We start from the raw sequence: 19,868 nt of genomic DNA, 5'->3' as shown, positions 1-19,868 counted from the left end.
GTCTTTGTGACTTTGTGCATAATCATTACAGAGGATCAGTGCATATATGTTTAAAATCTAACAAATTTCGGTAAATGGCAGGAATTTGGAATTCTTGCATTTTCAGTAAGGATTTAGGATTGTGAAGTGAGAATCATTGAAATTATGTTCAATCGATCTATTTCACAAAGTAAAGATCATATACAAACATAATGTGCATACTTGGTGTATCGCATAACTAATGTTTCGAGAAACATAGTATGCATACTTGGTGTATGGCATGACTAGTGTTTGGATAAACATAGTGTGCATTCTTAGAGCATGGCATGACTAGTGTTTTGATTCAAGTATAAAGTTGATTAGTTGAAACATTATATAATGAATAATGTGTAATCAATATGGTGATAGATAAAAGGAGTTCTATTTATATTAATAAGTTCTAAGACCATATTGGATTCAATTATTCTTATGTTTCACATTGCATGTTTCGACTTCCAGAACAACTAGGTCACTCTTCCCGAATGACTAGGTCATTCAAACCATCCACGATCGATCATATGTTGTAAGTAGATATGAATCAAAATTGTTATGAAGTTGGCTTGTAGATGTCTAAGATGTTGGACATAGCAATAGTTGCTACAACACTCATGAGTGCTCATAAGTTTTAAGTGTTGGATTCAACTCATGCTCATTTAAATTACTTCATGGATTTTATCATAAGTGATCATGAGACGATAATATCTTATATTCCCCAAACCTAGAGATATGAGTTGTTAACTATGAGTTAGTCATATATTGATTGCATGAAAACGCATTGGTAACTCGATGTTGTAAATTGTGCCTTTTTGTATGATTCAACAAGTAGTAGAACAAGCATGAGTCAAAGTTTATCCATTCCTTTTACCCTTGAAAGGATAGAAGCGATATCTGTGGGCCCTCAATGATTTAGTGATGACATCCCGAAGTGCTTGGCCAAGCCTGGACTAATGTGATTTGTTCAATTAGTCAGTCATCATAAATCGGAAAACGAGAAACAACAAATGGACAGAGAGAATGATTATAATCCATGTCTCAGTCCATATGATATCTAGAATCGAGGATATCATCCCTTATCGAATGGACAAGTCATTGACTAGATCAGAGTTCGACAACGACTTTAAGAGCTACAATTGATAGTGGGGTTTTGGAGTCAGACACAATAATAGTTTTAGACTTATCCAAGTGGGAGACTTTTGGATTAGATGTCTAAGCCCATAACTATTATTGTTATGTATTCGACCCAAGAGTAGCATGGTCCATTTGGGTTGCACTTCACCGGAACAATTTATATGGATAATCTTTTGAGAGTAGTATGTTTATGATTTATATTAATATATTACAAGTTCTAATATATTAATATGGAATCATATTATTTAATTAGTATTGATTAAAAATTAATTTAGAATTAATTTAGTGATCAAAAGGAACTAATTAAATATGGACTCTTATATATAGTATGGGACAAGTTCATTTAGGTTGGGTTAAGCTTGCATGGATATTCCATGGAGTTTTAACCCATGGATCCTATGGAAATGAAAGGTCAAGGGTAATAGGTTTTACATGAATGTAACCCTAATCCTCCATACTATATAAAGAGGTATTTGGCACATGAAATGGAACTAGTGTGTGTGTAAACAAGAGTGGGCCAAGGTGTTTTTGGTGTTTTTGGTGATTTGTGATTCCACTTTAGGCTTCCATACTATTGGGGCTAAGCTCTTAAAGTTCAAGACTTCAAGCTTCATCAAAAGGTATGTTATCTAACTAGACTTTGGTAGTATACTCGCTTCATATTATGCTAGTTAGGATGAAACCCTAGAATATTGAATATTTGCATATATAATAGAGAAAACATAGATACAAGGTTTATAGGGTTGCATGTACACCATAGGAGTGTTAGACTGCTCAAAACCCTTCACATACCCCCAGAACAATATAGTGAGTGAGGCTTGGCTTATCATGGAATGAACCATGTCTACCAAGGTTCGATTACGCCTCTCAGCTACACCATTAATTTTGTGGTGTCCCAAGAGCTATCAACTATGAAATGATTCCACATTCCTTTAGATAGTCGTTGGATTCAATACTAAGATATTCCCCACATCTGTCAAATCAAAGCATCTTTATCTTTTCCCAATTGATTCTCCACTTCATGCTTAAGGTCTTTGAACTTTTCAAAAGTTTCTGATTTATGCTTGATTAAATAGATTTACCTATATTTACTATAATCATTAGTAACATCACAAAGTAGTGATTGGCATCCCCTATGGTAGGTTTGAAAGGACCACACACATCTGTATGGGTGAGGTCTAACAAATCTTCACCTATTTCACAAGTTCCTGTGAAAGGCGACTTACTAATATTGCCAAACAAACAAGATTCATATTCATCATATGTTTTTAGGTCAAACGACTCTAGTACTTTATCCTTTTGGAGTTGGGTGATGCGTTTCTTGTTGATGTGTCCAAGACGAAAATGACATAAGCAAGCCTTGTCTAAATAATTAGAAGAATCAATACTAAAAAATGAATTGCCAAGTTCATTCACACACACAACAGTTTCATACACACCATTACAAGGATAAGCTTTGAAAATAAATGCACCATTTTTATAAATGGAAATTGCACCATCATTATTATCAAAACTATAATGATAACCTTCTCTAAATAAAGCATGAAATGAAATTATGTTCCTTGTCAATTCTAACGAGTAACTTCAATTGCCTACATAACACCTAACACTTTTATCAAATATAAGCTCATAAATTTGAATTCGGGTAACATCTGAATTTCTCCTATTCCCCATGATTAGATTTAGCTTCCCATGCTTGACCTCTTCACTTTCCATTAGACTCTGCATATCAAAAAAATGTGCAAGCCAAATCCCTTATAAGGACGCAAGAATTTTAAATACAAGTGTTATTGATTTTGATATAGTACATACCAAATGAAGATCTAGACGCCTTGCCCTTAGCCCCTCTCACTTTTTATGGGTACTTGGTGCAACGTCTCTTCCAATGACCTTTCTGGACATAATAAAAGCACACGGCTTCTTTCAGATCACCGGAAGGTGGAGCATCAAAGTTGACCTTCGCCTTTAATCCGCTATATTCTTCAGTGTGGGCTTTCCCTTTCCACTTGGGTTGGGAATGGGCCAATTTCTAGTGTGCTTACTATTCTCTCAAGTTTTCCAAAGTGTTTTTGGTGATTTGTGATTCCACTTAAGGCTTCCACACTATTGGGGCTAAGCTCTTAAAGTTCAAGACTTCAAGCTTCATCACAAGGTATGTTATCTAACTAGACTTTTGTAGTATAGTTGATTCATATTATGCTACTTAGGATGAAACCTTGGAATATTGAATATTTGCATGTATAATGGAGAAAACGTAGATCCAAGATTTATGTGACATCCCCAAAATCACGGCCAGAAAAGACCGGTTTAATTTATGCTTTTAAAATAATTTCAGAGTAATCCTTTGATTAAAAGAGTTGCGAAATTTGTTCCCAAAACAAAATATGATAAAATAAGATTTACCAAAGTATTTCTTAAAGAAATGTATTTTCATTATATTACAATACTCGGGATGTCATTTTCCGATAAACAGACCAAAAGCATAAAGATTTTAATATAGACCTTACAATAGTTATTTACAACAACATGTCTATAATCCAAAAATAACTTGTCAAGTCATCCAACTTTTGCTCTGGCGTCACTTCCTGTAATACAAAGAAACTGAGTGGGTCAGGCTTGGGAGCCTGGTGAGCATATAGGGTTTTCAACCCACAATAAATAATTATATTTAATTCCACCAACCAACAAAAACCTAATTACCCATTCCTGTTATTCTCACTTTACGTCCCTAAGACAACTAACACAAGGGACCTAGTCTAATAATATTTAATCGGGGGCGACAACACATGCTTCGGGGGTTCCTCAGCAATATAAGTCAAATAAGGCAACCATGAGAGGGTTAGAGTACAGCGAATGAACACCCAAGTTCATTAACATCTACATGTGGTGAGCCTGCTAGCGTTCCACAAGACTGTCTAGAAAAGTCTGTGGTCGTCATCCAAACTCCGCTAGATGACTAAATCAAAAACATCGAGGCCTCTCATCTTTTTATCACAAGACAACTATCTACCCATGTTCTACCGAACATTTTAGTAGATAAATTATACATTTTTATACATAGTTTAAAACCTGTATAGTATGTTCATTCAAAACACATTCCAAATAAAAGATGAGGCACATAAACATAACACGTATTTCATAGAGAATAAATCATATGTATGAGATTATAAGATAACATCGATACACTCACATAACACATGTAACACCCAAAATCAGGAAGGCCAAGAAAGGAAAGGAAACCCTAAGTTAAATGGCCGACTCGTCGATTCCAAGGAGGAACTCGTCGAGTCCGAGCCGGATCCGGGTCAAGGAGAAAGTGACCGACTCAGCGAGTCGGCTAAGGGGACTCGGCGAGTCTGGTCTGAACGAGGAAAACCCTAATCCCGGGAGTTGTATCCTATATAAAGGGTGTTATGTCCCTCCCTCAGCCTCCATATCATCCTAGAGAACATGTAATCCCTAGATTTCGTGTGAGCTTCCATCATTTAAGAGAAATAGCTTTGGAGGAAGGAAACTTTGGAAAGGAACTTAAAGATCAAGAAGGTTGCTTCAAAGGGGAGGTGTAGATCCGAGATCTACTTTAGTTTGTGTTCATCTTGGAGGTAATAAAGTGTTATCTTCCCTCCTTTGCATCTAGATCTATTTTTGTTATGAGATTTGGGGGTTTTATGATTGTTTGAGACCCAATTCGAGTTTGGGGCTTAGATATGTTGTTTCCGCTTCAGATCTAGTGTTAGGATGGTCCAGTATGTCGTAAAGCATCAGAAGATGAGTAGTTGGTGAAGCCCTTTTGTCCTTAAACCTAGCCCTAGAGTGTTTTGAGCGTAGATCACTTTAGTTATACATAAAGTTTGCAACTTTACGTGAGGATTAAGCTTTGGAAGTATGGATCTATGATTTGGAGCCCCTGCATGGCTTGAAAAGCCACTGTATGGATTAAGAACTGGAGCGACTCGGCGAGTCACATGGGTGGAGTCGGCGAGTTGGCTGAAATTCAGCAGGAACTCGGCGAGTTGGAAGAACAACTTGGCGAGTCTGTTGAAGATTGCCTTGGACTCGGTGAGTCTGTTCTTGGACTCGGCGAGTCAAGTCGTGAAACCCCAAACCCTTCGAGTTAAGACTCAGATCAGTGTGTTGAGTGGGGACTCGGTGAGTTGGACAAGATAGGACTCGGCGAGTCATGGACTGACTCGGCGAGTCGAGTCGCGAATGGAAGGACTCTGAGCATATGAAGCAGACTCGGCGAGTAGGGTTGACCTGGAAGGTTTACTTTGACTAGGACTTTGACGTTGACCAGAGTTGAGTTAGTTGACTTTCGGGGGACAGTTAGACTAAGTGTTGCATTGATATTGGTAGCTCGAGGAGCTAGTGGAGCAGGAGTTCAAAGAGTTGCCAGGCAGCAGCTAGAGGGGTTATCAGCAAGTTCAGCAAGTGCAGGTGAGTTTCCCTTTGTGTGAATGGGTCTAAGGCCACAATGCCGACCCATGTAGTTATGAATAGAAGACCCGGGGGTTAGCCCTAGGCACAGTATGCTAGTATGATATTCAGGATGAGGTCCAATGATAGCGGGCGGGTGCCTAAGGAATGGTTTATATGATAGTTTATACTTGTTGTCTGTGTGATACATGTATGTTCTTGGTATGGAGGTTAGTGTGGGCGAGGTTCCGTACCTCAACAATAGCAGAGTGTGGATGGTGTTCCATATCTCATTAGCAGCAGAACAGGGGTGAGGCCCAAGTTAGGGAAAGAGTGAGTGTGTGTTGGGCCCGTATCTCACTACCAGTAGGAGTGTGGACGGGGTTCCATGACTCACCAGTTGCAGGATATGGGCGAGGCCTTTAGAACAGGATTCGGTAGTGTATGTTTAGTGTGTATATTTTGCGATATGCTTATGTGTTAGTATTTGTTGGCGGGTGAGGCCTAAGTGAAATAGATCTGTATCCGAGTGGGGCTCAAAGTCAGGCGAGGCTTGGAGCGGCGGGGCCGTTGTAGCGGGCGAGGCCCAGTATAGCGGATGTGGCCCAGTATGTGCAGTATGTGGTTATGTATGGTATGTGGTAGGTTGGGGAACTCACTAAGCTTCGTGCTTACGGTTTTCAGTATTGGTTTCAGGTACTTCTGGTAGCGGAGGGAAGAGCTCGGGGTGATCGCATGGCACACACCATTGATTAGACAGTTTGGGAATGTTTTACTCTGATAACAACATGTGTTTTGGAAATTAATACTCTGATTATGTATTGGATTGATGATTTTGCTTTAAGTAATGTTTTATTAAAAGAAATTTTTAGTCTTGATTTTGGGACGTTACAACACATATACTTAGTACGTTAAATCGATACTTGTATAAAATCGTGCATTTGAAAGAGATTATGTATCCCCTTCAAATGAACACCAATATATAAACACATAACACGTATTTCATAGTAAGTACTTCGTATTTATGTATTAGAAGAAAGTAACTACACACTCAGTTGATCAGAAGACGATCAGACAGCACTACGGCTTGTAATGGTAGTATTCTTCGGCGAAACCGGGATCACTTCACACACCGGTCTTCTTGCGGGCAAGGCTTCGGCTCGGAAAGTCTTTTCTTCTCAGGATCTTTGGGCTTCGGGACTTGCTTCGGGTCTCGGGATGAACACCGGGGCTTCGGGGGATTAAGATAGGGCTCAGAGAGAGTATCGAGAGTGGGAGAGTAAGAGATGAGCAACCAAAATCGACTGACCCCTGATTTCTATTTATAGGCTGAGATTTCAATGTTCACGTCGTGAGTTTTAAGGCTCATGTGGTGGGGCTTGATCGTCACTGCATGCGTCATCACAAGTGAGGTCTGACAGAGTCCAGGTCACGTTTTTCTAAGTTCACGTAGTGAACACAGTGTTCACGTCGTGAGTTCTGACAATGGATCAGATTTCGTGCCCCGAACATCAGAATTCATATCTTTCGCATACTAGCTCCATTTTTGACATTCTTTATATGCACGCATAGGTAAGAATATGCTCTACAAATCTCGTTTAGACTCCATCGACTAATTTTAACTTTATTTTTATTAAATTTTTATTATGTTATTTTTTAGTAGGTCGGGACAGGAAAACTCCGTTAGAAATTCATAACTTCTTCATCTGACGTCCGGTTTCGCCTATCTTTTTATCGTTTCACTACTATCAATGAGATCTTCGATTCTCATTTAGATTGTTTCGGCTAAAAATCACTCGATCTCAAATCGAGGATTCAGGCTGCATACTGCTAAGTCAAAACTTCGGAAAAATCATAACTTCCTTATACGAAGTCAGATTTGGGCATTCTTTTTATGCACGTTCTCGATTTAACAAACTCTACAACATTCTTTTAGATCACTAAGGCTATATAACTCTCTATCTTAATTTCATATTTTACGTCATTCGGCGTCGTGCCGGTTCTGTCGTGAAACTTCGACAGATCATAACTTCTTCGTTATAACTCGGATTTCGGCGTTCTTTTTATCACCGGAATCCTTGTTTCGACCACTACAAATTTATGTAAAGATATCGGGCTTATATCACACTTTAATTTTGACGCTTATTTTTATCCTTTATTAATTATATCTTTATAATTAAGTAATAAGCACACAAATACACATAATTCACATAATACTCAAATATGCATCATTAAAACTTCAAAAAGAGTTACAAGGGTTAACCTAGACTATTACATCAACGAAAATGCCTAGCCTAGAAACGCGGGTGTTACAATTCTCTCCTCCTTAGGATGATTCCGTCCCCGGAATCACACATCAACAAACAAATGCGGATAGCAACTCAACATGTCACTCTCCGTTTCCTAGGTGAGATTTGGCCCATTCGAATGTTTCTAATGGACAAACACTAATTCGACCATTTTGCATTGCAATTTCTTAGTCTTTCGGTCAACGATTGCCTCAGGTTCTTCAATTAACCTTTTGTTTTCATCAATTCTCAATTCAGAAATTGGAATTATGTCAGAAACGTCTCCCGTGAGCTTCCTCAAATAACACACATGAAAAGTGTTATGAATTCCATTCAGTTCTTCGGGTAATTCAAGCTTGTAAGCTTGGTTCCCAACCCTCTGAAGAACTTTAAACGGTCCAATAAACCTTGGACTCAACTTTCCCCTTTTACCAAATCTTATAAGTCCCTTCCACAGCGAGACTTTAAGCAAAACCGAATCTCCAACTTCAAAAGTCATCGACCTTCGCTTCTTGTCAAAATAGCTATTTTGACGATCTTGAGCTACTAACAATCTTTCCCTGATCACTTTCAACTTCTCAGCAGTCTAATGGACCATCTCGGATCCCATAAACTGCTTTTCTCTAGCCTCAAGCCAACAACACGGCGTACGACACTTTTGTCCGTACAAAGCTTGATAAGGTGCCATTTTTATGCTCGAGTGGAAACTATTATTGTCAGAAAATGCTACCAAAGGTAAATGTTCATCCCAGTTACCTTGGAATTCTAGGGTACATGCTCTCAGCATATCTTCAAGTGTTTGTAGTGTTCTTTCGCTCTGACCATCAGTCTGTGGATGGTAAGTTGTACTTAAACACAACTTGGTACCCATTTCCTTTTGTAGACTTTTCCAAAACCTTGAGGTGAAACGGCTGTCACGATCCGATACAATTGTTAACGGAACACCGTAAAGCCTTACAATCTCCTTCACATATCAATTCGCAAGCTTTTCCATAGACCACTTCTCATTGGTTGTTATGAAATGTGCACTCTTACTGAATCGATCAACGATCACCCAAATCATGTCGTGACCACTTTTCGTTCTGGGCAGTTTAGTGACAAAATCCATAGCAATGTCTTCCCAATTACCCATAGGCACAGGTAAAGGTTCTAAACTCCCATATGGTTTCTGATGTTGTGTCCTGACTCTCGCACAAGTCACACACTCGGCCACATACTTTGCAACATAAAGCTTCATCGTTGGCCACCAGTAGTAAGGTTTCAGGTCCCTATACATTTTAGAACTACAAGGATGAATTAAGTACATGGTTTTGTGAGCTTCTTCCATCAGAAGATCTCTTATTCATCCTGACTTAGGCACCCAAATTCTATCTTGGAATACCTTTAGTCCATGATTGTTTGTATCAAACACCAACGTTTTGCCCAAACGTTCTCCCTTTCAGTCATTCTTCTCAGAAGCTTCCTCTTGAGCTTTCTTTATAGTTTCCACAATAATCGAGACAACTTCAATTCTCAACGCTCTTGGGCTCTTTCTTTCAAAATTGACTTTCCGACTGAAAGCATCAGCTACAACATTAGCCTTACCGGGGTGGTAAAGTATCTCACAGTCATAGTCCTTGAGTAACTCCAGCCACCGTCGTTGCCTCATATTCAATTCATTCTGATTAAAGAGATATTGGAGACTCTTATGATCTATGAAAATTTTGCACTTCGTTCCATAGAGGTAATGCCTCCATATTTTCAGAGCAAAAACTACCGCTGCCAACCCAAAATCATGAGTGGGTAGTTCTTTTCATGCTCCTTCAGTTTTCGAGACGCATATGCTATCACCTTTTCTCTTTGGGTCAAAACACAACCCAACCCACCACCACACGCGTCGCTATAAACAGCTAAGTCTACAACTCCATCGGGTAGAGAAAGAATCGGTGCCTCGCATAGCTTTTTCTTTAGTTTCCTGAATGCTTCTTTATGCTTATCTCTCCAAGCATAAGTAGCTCCTTTGTGGGTCAAAGTTGTTAATTGAGTGGCAATCAAAGAAAAGCATTGGATAAACCTTCAGTAATCTCCGGCTAATCCTAAAAAGCTTCGGATCTCCGTGGGACTTTTCGGTTGTTCCCACTTCATCACAGCTTCAATCTTTGTTGGATCAACCATTATCCCTTCCTGGTTGACCACGTGACCCAAGAATTGGACTTCTCGAATCCAAAAATCACATTTGGAGAACTTTTCATACACCTTCTCCTTTGTCAAAACTTCTAACACTTATCGCAAGTGTCTGCCATGCTCCTCTTGGCTTTTCGAATAAATCAGAATGTCATCTATGAACACTATCACATATTTATCAAGGAATGGATTACAAACCCGATTCATTAAATCCATGAATGCTGTTGGAGCATTGGTTAGTCCAAACGACATAACCAAGAACTCGTAGTGTCCATATCTAGTTCTGAATGCACTCGTCTCAATATCTTGTTCTCTTACCTTCAACTGATGATACCCTGACCTTAGATCGATCTTCAAGAAATAGCTCGAACCTTGCAATTGATCAAACAGGTCATCAATCCATGGCAATGGGTATCTATTCTTTATCGTTGCTTTATTCAGCTCTCTATAATCAATGCACATTCTCATGCTCCCATCTTTCTTCTTTAAGAATAACACCGGAGCTCCCCAGGGCGATGAACTAGGTCTAATGAAACCTTTGTTCAATAACTCCTGAAGTTGCATCATCAGCTCCTTCATCTCCGTTGGTGGTAATCGATACGGTTCTTTTGCTATTGGCGTGGTTCTTGGTAACAAGTCTACTCTGAACTCCACTTGTCTATCAGGTGGTAATCCAGGTAGATCTTCGAGAAATACTTTTGGATAATCACACACCACTGGAATATTCTACATCACCTTCTTTTCCTTCTTAGCATCGATCACGAATGCTAAATATGATGTACATCCCTTGGTCAAACACTTTCTGTCTTTCATTGGGGAGATGATTCCAGAATTTAGTCTACATTTTTCCCCATACACCATAAACGACTCTTTCCCTGGCGGGTTTACTTTTACTATCTTCTTTCTGCACAATATTTCGGCATCATTGGCGCTAAGCCAATCCATTCCCAACACGATATCGAAACTGTTAAATTTGATAGGCAATAATTCCTCGTGAAACTTATTCCCATTCAAGTCAATTAAGATGTTTTTCATACGATGGCTAATAGGTACACGCTTGCCACTAGCAACTTCGAATAATAAAGCATTATCTAGTCTATCAACAGGCAAAGCTAGTTTTCTACCAAATTCATGCGAAATAAAGGAGTAGTTGGCTCCAAAATCAAACAAAATTTGAGCAGGTAATTCGTTTACGAGAAAGGTACCTGAAGCGACATCAGCTTCATCCTTCGTAGCCTAAAGTGTCATCTGGAAGGCTCTTGCTTTTGGCTTTGGTGGAATGTTGGGCTTAGCTGCCTCCTTCTTCTTCGGACAGTCTTTCAAAATGTGCCCCTCTTTATTACAACCAAAACACATCATTTTGTTGGACGGACACTCATTGGCAAAATGCCCAATTTTTCCACACTTGTAGCAGGTTACATCCTCACTAGATTTTCCAAAGTGCTTTTTCTTTCACTTCTCACACCATTTCGCTTCGCCTCCTTTGCTTCCAAACTTTTTCGAAGTAGACTTTGAAAATTTACTTTTCTTACTGGAACCTAAAGTTCCTTCAAATTTTCTCTCTTCGCCAACTTCAACCTTGTCGGCGGTTTTCCCTTGATCATGTCCTCAACAGACTTGGCAGCCCAGATAGCTGCCTCTAGAGTAGGTGTCTGACGAACTGGCACTGCATACTCCCATGGGAGTCCTTTTGCGTATCGGTCAACCTTTGTCAGCTCATCTGGCATGATGCGCAAAGCAAACTCCATCTTGTCTATGAAAGCATTTGTGTATTTATCAACTGGCATGTTGCCCTGTGTCAATGTCAAAAACTTATTCTCCAACTCCAATAGATTTTGGGCCGAACAGAACTTGCGCTTGAACTGCACCAAGAACTCTGCCCATGTCAGTTGTAGTGGCTCATTAAGGCTTAGGGTCTTTCCCAGAGTGTTCCACCAACAAACAGCTCCACCCCTGAACTGACGTACAACGAACGTAGTTTGCAACATGCCTCTACAACCACACGTCATGAAGGCTTGCTCCATTTCTGATATCCAATCCATGACCCTGATCGGATCCTCCTTTCTAGTGAAGGTCGATGGTTTGCAAGTCAGAAAGTCCTTATACTTGCATCCCATTCCATCATTCCTTCCATCCCGGTTGTTTTGCCTAACTATCGGTGGGTTAGGTTGACCAACATATCCACTGAAGTTTCTACCATCTGAGTTCCCTTCATTTAATTCGGGCTCTTCCACTTGAGTTGACAGTTCTTCACGATTATGTTGAAGCAACTGCCTAGTCTCCTCCATTTGACGATCCAACATTGTTTGAATCATCATTTGTACACCAGCCATTGTTATTGGCTCAGGTGCTGCAGCTACAACAGGTATTTCTTCAATCACTGGTTGTTGATTCATGTTTTCATCAGCATTTCCAACTCCACTTCTTGATCTCACCATTTTTGATCTATACACCGAATAAGGTGAAATTAGATCCTTATTCACGATAGATATTCAAATTATCCTTATCACTCCAAAACGTTTACATGCTAGTTCTAATATCATAGACGTACGCTTAGAATCCTACACACATAAGGTTTTCAGATCCGGTAGGCAACAGACCAAAGATCCGAACAAATAATATCATATATGACAAACATATAACATTTAGCACATAAACACATTTTAGGAAATTTTCCTAAAATAAACTAGTGCTCGTGTCTAAAATATAACAGACACACATCTCACAATTTCACTTAGCATTCTAAGTTTAAGTCTAGAAATCCTACAAATTCTTAGTTCGCTTAAACTAATGCTCTGATACCAACTGTGACATCTCCAAAATCATGGCCAGAAAAGACCGGTTTAATTTATGCTTTTAAAATAATTTTAGAGTAATCCTTTGATTAAAAGAGTTGCGGAATTTGTTCCCAAAACAAAATTTGATAAAATAAGATTTACCAAAGCATTTCTTAAAGAAATGTATTTTTCATTATATTACAATACTCGGGATTTCATGTTCCGATAAACAGACCAAAAACATAAACATTTTAATACAAACCATAGAACAGTTATTTACAACAACATGTCTATAATCCAAAAATAACTTGACAAGTCATCCAACTTATGCTCTGGTGCCATTACCTGTAATACAAAGAAACTGAGTGGGTCAGGCTTGGGAGCCTGGTGAGCATATAGGGTTTTCAACCCACAATAAATAATTATATTTAATTTCACCAACAGACAAAAACCCAAGTACCCATTCCCGTTATTCTCACTTTAAGTCCCTAAGACAACTAACATAAGGGACCTAGCCTAAGAATATTTCATCGGCGGCGACAACACATGCTTCGGGGGTTCCTCAGCAATATAAGTCAAATAAGGCAACCGTGAGGAGGATGGAGTATAGCGAATGAACACCCAAGTTCATTAACACCTACAGGTGGCGAGCCTGCTAGCGTTCCACAAGACTATCTAGAAAAGTCTGTGGTCGTCATCCAAACTCCACTAGATGACTAAATCGAAAACATCGAGGCCTCTCATCTTTTTATCACAAGACAACTATCTACCCATGTTCTACCAAACATTTTAGTAGATAAATTATATGTTTTTATACATAGTTTAAAACCTGTATAGTATGTTCATTCAAAACACATTCCAGATACAATATGAGGCACATAAACATAACACGTATTTCATAGAGAATAAATCATATCTATGAGATTAGAAGATAACATCGATACACTCACATAAAACATATACTTAGTACGTTAAATCGATACTTGTATAAAATCGTGCATTTGAAAGAGATTATGTACCCCCTTCAAATGAACACCAATATATAAACACGTAACATGTATTTCATAGTAAATACTTCGTATTTGAGTATTAGAAGAAAGTAAATACACACTCACTTGATCAGAAGATGATCAGAAAGCACTACGGCTTGTAATGGTAGTATTCTTCAGTGAAACCGGGATCACTTCACACACCGGGCTTCTCGCAGGCAAGGCTTCAGCTCGGAAAGTCTTTTCTTCTCGGGATGTTTGGGCTTCAGGACTTGCTTCGGGTCTCGGGATGAACACCGGGGCATCAGGGGATTAAGATAGGGCTTAGAGAGAGTATCGAGAGTGGGAGAGTAAGTGATGAGCAACCAAAATCGACTGACCCCTGATTTCTATTTATAGGCTGAGATTTCAGGGTTCACGTCATGAGTTTTAAGGCTCATGTCGTGGGGCTTGATCGTCACTGCATGCGTCATCACAAGTGGGTTCTGACAGAGTCCAGGTGACGTTTTTCTAAGTTCACATCGTGAACACAGTGTTCACGTTGTGAGTTCTGACAAAGGATCGGATTTCGTGCCCCGAACTTCAGAATTCATATCTTTCGCATACGAGCTCCATTTTCGACATTCTTTATATGCAGGCGTAGGTAAGAATATGCTCTACAACTCTGGTTTAGACTCCGTCGGCTAATTTTAACTTTATTTTTATTATATTATTTTTTTAGTAGGCCGGGACAGGAAAACTCCGTTAGAAATTCATAACTTCTTCATCGACGTCCGTTTTCGCCTATCTTTTTATCGTTTCACTACTATCGATGAGATATTCGATTCCCATTTAGATTGTTTCAGCTAAAAATCACTCGATCTCAAATCGAGGATTCGGGTTGCATAATGCTATGTCGAAACTTCAAAAAAATCATAACTTCCTCATACGAAGTCATATTTGGGCGTTCTTTTTATGCACGCTCTCGGTTTAACGAACTCTACAGCTTTCGTTTAGATCACTAAGGCTAGATAACTCTCTATCTTAATTTCATATTTTACGTCATTCGGCATCGTGCTAGTTCTGTCGCGAAACATCGACAGATCATAACTTCTTCGTTATAACTCGGTTTTCAGCGTTATTTATATCTCCAGAATCCTTGTTTCAACCAGTACAACTTTATGTAAAGATATTGGGCTTATCTCACACTTTAATATTGACGCTTATTTTTATCCTTTATTAATTATATCTTTATAATTAAGTAAAAAGCAAACAAATACACATAATTCACATAATAGTCAAATATTTCATCATTAATACTTCAAAAAGAGTTACAAGGGTTAACATAGACTATTACATCAAAGATAATGCCTAGCCTGGAAATGCGGCCATTACAGTTTATAGGGTTTCATGTACACCATAGGAGTATTAGATTGCTCAAAACCCTTCACATACCCCCAAAACAATATAGTGAGTGAAGTGTGGCTTATCATGGAACGAACCATGTCTAGCAAGGTTCGATTACGCCACTTAGCTACACCATTAAGTTATGGTGTCCCAAGAGCTATCAACGATGAAATTATTCCACATTCCTTTAGATAGTCGTTGGATTCAATACTAAGATATTCCCCACATCTATCAAATCAAAGCATCTTTATCTTTTCCCAATTGATTCTCCACTTCATGCTTAAGGTCTTTGAAATTTTCAAAAGTTTCTGATTTATGCTTGATTAAATAGATATACCTATATTTACTATAATCATTAGTAACATCACATAGTAGCGATTGGCATCCCCTATGGTAGGTTTGAAAGGACCATACACATCTGTATGGTTGAGGTCTAACAAATCTTCACCTATTTCACAAGTTCCTATGAAAGGCGACTTACTAATGTTGCCAAACAATCAAGATTCATATTCATCATATGTTTTTAGGTCAAACGACTCCAGCACTTTATCCTTTTGGAGTTGGGTGATCTGTTTCTTGTTGATGTGTCCAAGACGAAAATTCCATAAGCAAGCCTTGTCTAAATAATTAGAAGAATCAATACTAAAAAGTGAATTGCCTAGTTCATTCACACACACAACAGTTTCATACACACCATTACAAGGATAAGCTTTGAAAATAAATGCACCATTTTTATAATTTGAAATTGCACCATCATTATTATCAAAACTATAATGATAACCTTGTCTAAATAAAGCATGAAATGAAATTATGCTCCTTGTCAATTCTGACGAGTAACATCAATTGCTTAAATAACACCCAACACTTTTATCAAATATAAGCTTATAAATTTGAATTCGGGTAACAACTGACTTTCTCCTATTCCCCATGGTTAGATTTAGCTTCCCATGCTTGACCTCTTCACTTTCCTTTAGACTCTGCATATCAGAACAAATGTGGAAGCCAGATCCCTTATAAGGACCCAAGAATTTGAAACACAAGTGTTATTGATTTTGATAGAGTACATACCAAATGAAGATCTAGACACCTTGCCCTTAGCCCCTCTCACTTCTTATGGTCACTTGGGGCAACGTCTCTTCCAATGACCTTTCTGGACATAAAAAAAAGCACACGACTTCTTTTAGGTCACCGAAAGGTGGAGCATCAAAGTTGACCTTCCCCTTTAATCCACTATATTCTCCAGTGTGGGCTTTCCCTTTCCACTTGGGTTGGGAATGGGCCTTTCTCTTCTTGTTTTTGCCTTGTTAAATTGCCATAACTGAGGCAGTTGCAACACTGTTGGAATGAGACTTCTTCATTCATGCTTTAATTGTTTGCAATATATTGTGAAGCTCAATCAATGTGGTCTCATTATTTTTTAAATGATAGGTCAAGATGAATTGATCATAACTACTGGGTAAGGAATTGAGCAACATGTCAATGGAAAGCTCCTTGTAAAAGTTCACATTGACCTTTCCCAATCTTTCAGCGTGTCTCTTCATTTACGACACATGAGCACACATAGATTCCATATCTTTCAATTTGCACGCCATAAGGGAGTTGGTAAATTCATAACACTCTAGCTTTCTTGATGAACATCTTAGAAAGAGTCACATTCATTTCATAGGTACAATAGTCCTCATCGGTGTTTTGGAGCTCAGGTTCCATGGTTGCAATCATATTGCAAGCGATATTGGCAACGTCATTACTGTGATGGTTATATCCAACGAATTCCTCATGAGTTGCGAATTCTTTATCGATTTATAGGACTGGAGAGTCGAGAACATACATTATGTTCTCAGATCTCAACTTCATCTTCAAATTATGCAACCAGTCCATGTAGTTTATACCAATAAGCTTGTCTTTTGAGAGGACTGATAATAGAGTAAAGTTATGAGATGATGGAGGATGAAGATCACCATTTCCATACATCTGAAGCAGGAGATAAGATTTTAGTTGGTTGATTTAATCCTTATTATTTTAACCCAAATTAATATTCAAAACTAAGATCCATAAATACAATTCGTTATTAAGAAAAATGATGTTGTAATCTAATTGCAAATTTATTTTATATAGGTAAAGAATTTTACCAATTTAAATCTATTATGAAATTCCTAGATCTTTTGAAATACATTGAACTATTCAATGGATGTTTAATATCATATTTTTCTCTTCGATTTTTGATTGTGATTTCAAGGATCACAAACAAGATGTGAATAACCATGCAAACTCGCATGACATGCTCGATGACGTTTACGATCTCACATTGACATGACTGTTACACACGCTCCATCACAAACCACACATTTGTGTATGTGTCATCATTTCACATTTGTAGCCCCTCATTAGTGTGTCGGTTAACCATGCATGCTCTACTAATGACTTGCAAATAAATGATGTATGTTATCATGGATTAGCACACAATTTCACATTTTTCCTAAAGTAAATAGAGTGACATTTTTTCGAAGGTTCTAGTACTTTATATAGTATACTTTTAATGTGATTAGTGTCCTATCAAACCCGTTTGGCTAACGACCCTCCACCATACAAATAAGCAGTAGGTGAAAAAGACAATCATTCAACGGTCATCTATATGTCATTTCCTTATACCTCTCTTATAGTGTGACTTCGTGAATGACGCCTAGTATTGATTTGAATGACTTTTTAGTCATATATATAGTAATATACTATTATACATACATATACGGTGTATTTTAAAGCTTTTTAAATTACATGGTTCATTCATATCAATCTAATTAATCTTTAACTAATTAATAATTAAACTAAACAAGGTTTAAGAATTATCTTTAAATAAGCCTTTAATTAATTAATATCAATCTTATTAAAAGGATTATTATATTTCTTCATAAATGGAGAATTACCCTTTTTAAAAAACTTCATTTTATTCAAATTAGCATTTCTAATTATCTAGTCAGAATATTTAAATTTTAGACATTTAAAATAATATTGATTAACTAATAATTATACTATCTTTTGAATAAGGAAAGAAAATCCAGAAATCAAATTTTAGGCAGTCGTCGCATGTGGTAGAAGGCTGCCTATGTCGTGGCCATATTTGATTTCGATTTTTATTATTTTTCTGGTTTCATTTTTTATGCACTAGTAATTAAAAAGGCATAACTCTGATACCACTATTGGGTTTTTAGGTTACAATAACATTTTACATGCAAAATTTTACTTAACACTTAAGGGTGCAAGCAACCTAAATGGATTTATGGTTTTTCACAGTTACTAACAACCTACTTACGAAAAAAAACCATTGCCATAATCGAAATCATGGATAGATTAGATACATTTGTGCTAATTCGAATTAAGCTAATCAAGTGCTTGAAGTCTCCATGAAAAACTTCGCTCCAAAAGTATGGTAGCCTCTAATGTGTCACACCGAAAACGTGACGCAGCCTTAAGATTAAATACGACAGAGGGGAGAAGTGAGAAATTCAGATTTCTCATTGTGGAGGAGTGTATGCCGAAAATACAAGGGGTTGTGTCCCTTTATATAGCTGCCAGATAATCCTAGAAACCCTAGAGCTGAATTTAAAATAACAATATTTTAATCCAGTAATAATCTAGTTTCCGTTATCATTTGCATGCTTCCAAAAACCCTAGATAGGGAACCAAAACCGTCCCCCTCTTAGGTAGGTTTTAGATTCTCTCTATTGTTCAATTATTGAACAAATACAACTCATCTCTTATACCGTTAATTAAGTCTAACTAAACTAGAACTAATTCCAAATTAATTTTGATTAATTATGAATCAATTATTACTATTTCTAATTAATATAATCATATAATATATTAAAATATATCCAACATACAAAATGGCGATTGCGGGAGATGAATGGACGCAGGTTCCAGACGGAGGAGAAAACCACCGAAATCCCCCTTGGTCACTACTACGTTTGTTTCTAATCTACCGCTGAATGCTAACAAAGGCGAGCTATGGAGATTATTTGGGAACTTTGGTGAATTGTCGGATGTATACATCGCCCAAAAGAAAGATGCCAACAGGAGAAACTTTGCTTTCATTCGATTTAAGAATGTGAGAAATTGGAGGATTCTTGAAGCGGCCCTTCTGAACTTATCATTTGCAAGCAAAAATCTGCAGGTGAACGTCGCAAAATTTGAGCGGAAGCAAAAAAAGAGAGTACAAGATTTTCAATATAGAAGAGAACCGATAAATACCAAGGCCACTGCAGGTATAATGAATTGACATATATGGGGGAAGCGATCAGTATGGAGCATCTACACAGCCTAAATCCTGGTATTTCAATGGGTGATGATGAAGCTTTCTCTATGAAATACGCTGGCGGCCTCAAGGTATGTCTCAGTTTCAGATCAGTTGATGATGTTAATGCATTCTTAAGGGTCAAAGACGACTGGTTATTGAAGTTCTCTAGAGCAAACCAATATCATAATAATTTTGATCGGGTGACATGGGTGAAAATTTATGGTATGCCTTTAAAACTATGGGATAGGAGGAATTTTGATTACATAGCTGGAAAATTTGGTAGAGTCTTAGTACCATTCGAAGCTTCTCCTAAAGCAAGAGACTTATCACATGGGAGAGTATGTATTCATACGAAATCCCGTAAAAGAATTGATGATGAGGTAATTATCGAATGTGATGGGCATCTCCTGAA

At 37.9% G+C, this 19,868-nt stretch overlaps 1 protein-coding gene across 1 annotated transcript; it reads left to right on the top strand.

Annotated features, from left to right (window-relative positions):
- The first annotated feature begins 19,066 nt into the window (after positions 1-19,066).
- Positions 19,067-19,438, top strand: LOC111904688 (multiple RNA-binding domain-containing protein 1-like). Its single transcript, XM_023900420.1, has one exon. It carries the CDS (start codon positions 19,067-19,069, stop codon positions 19,436-19,438), a length of 372 nt encoding a protein of 123 aa, XP_023756188.1.
- Positions 19,439-19,868: the final 430 nt, after the last annotated feature.

Source organism: Lactuca sativa, chromosome 4, assembly GCF_002870075.4.
Source record: "Lactuca sativa cultivar Salinas chromosome 4, Lsat_Salinas_v11, whole genome shotgun sequence".
In the NCBI taxonomy this organism is placed as follows: Eukaryota; Viridiplantae; Streptophyta; class Magnoliopsida; order Asterales; family Asteraceae; genus Lactuca; species Lactuca sativa.
This window is presented reverse-complemented; position numbering and strand designations above follow the sequence as displayed.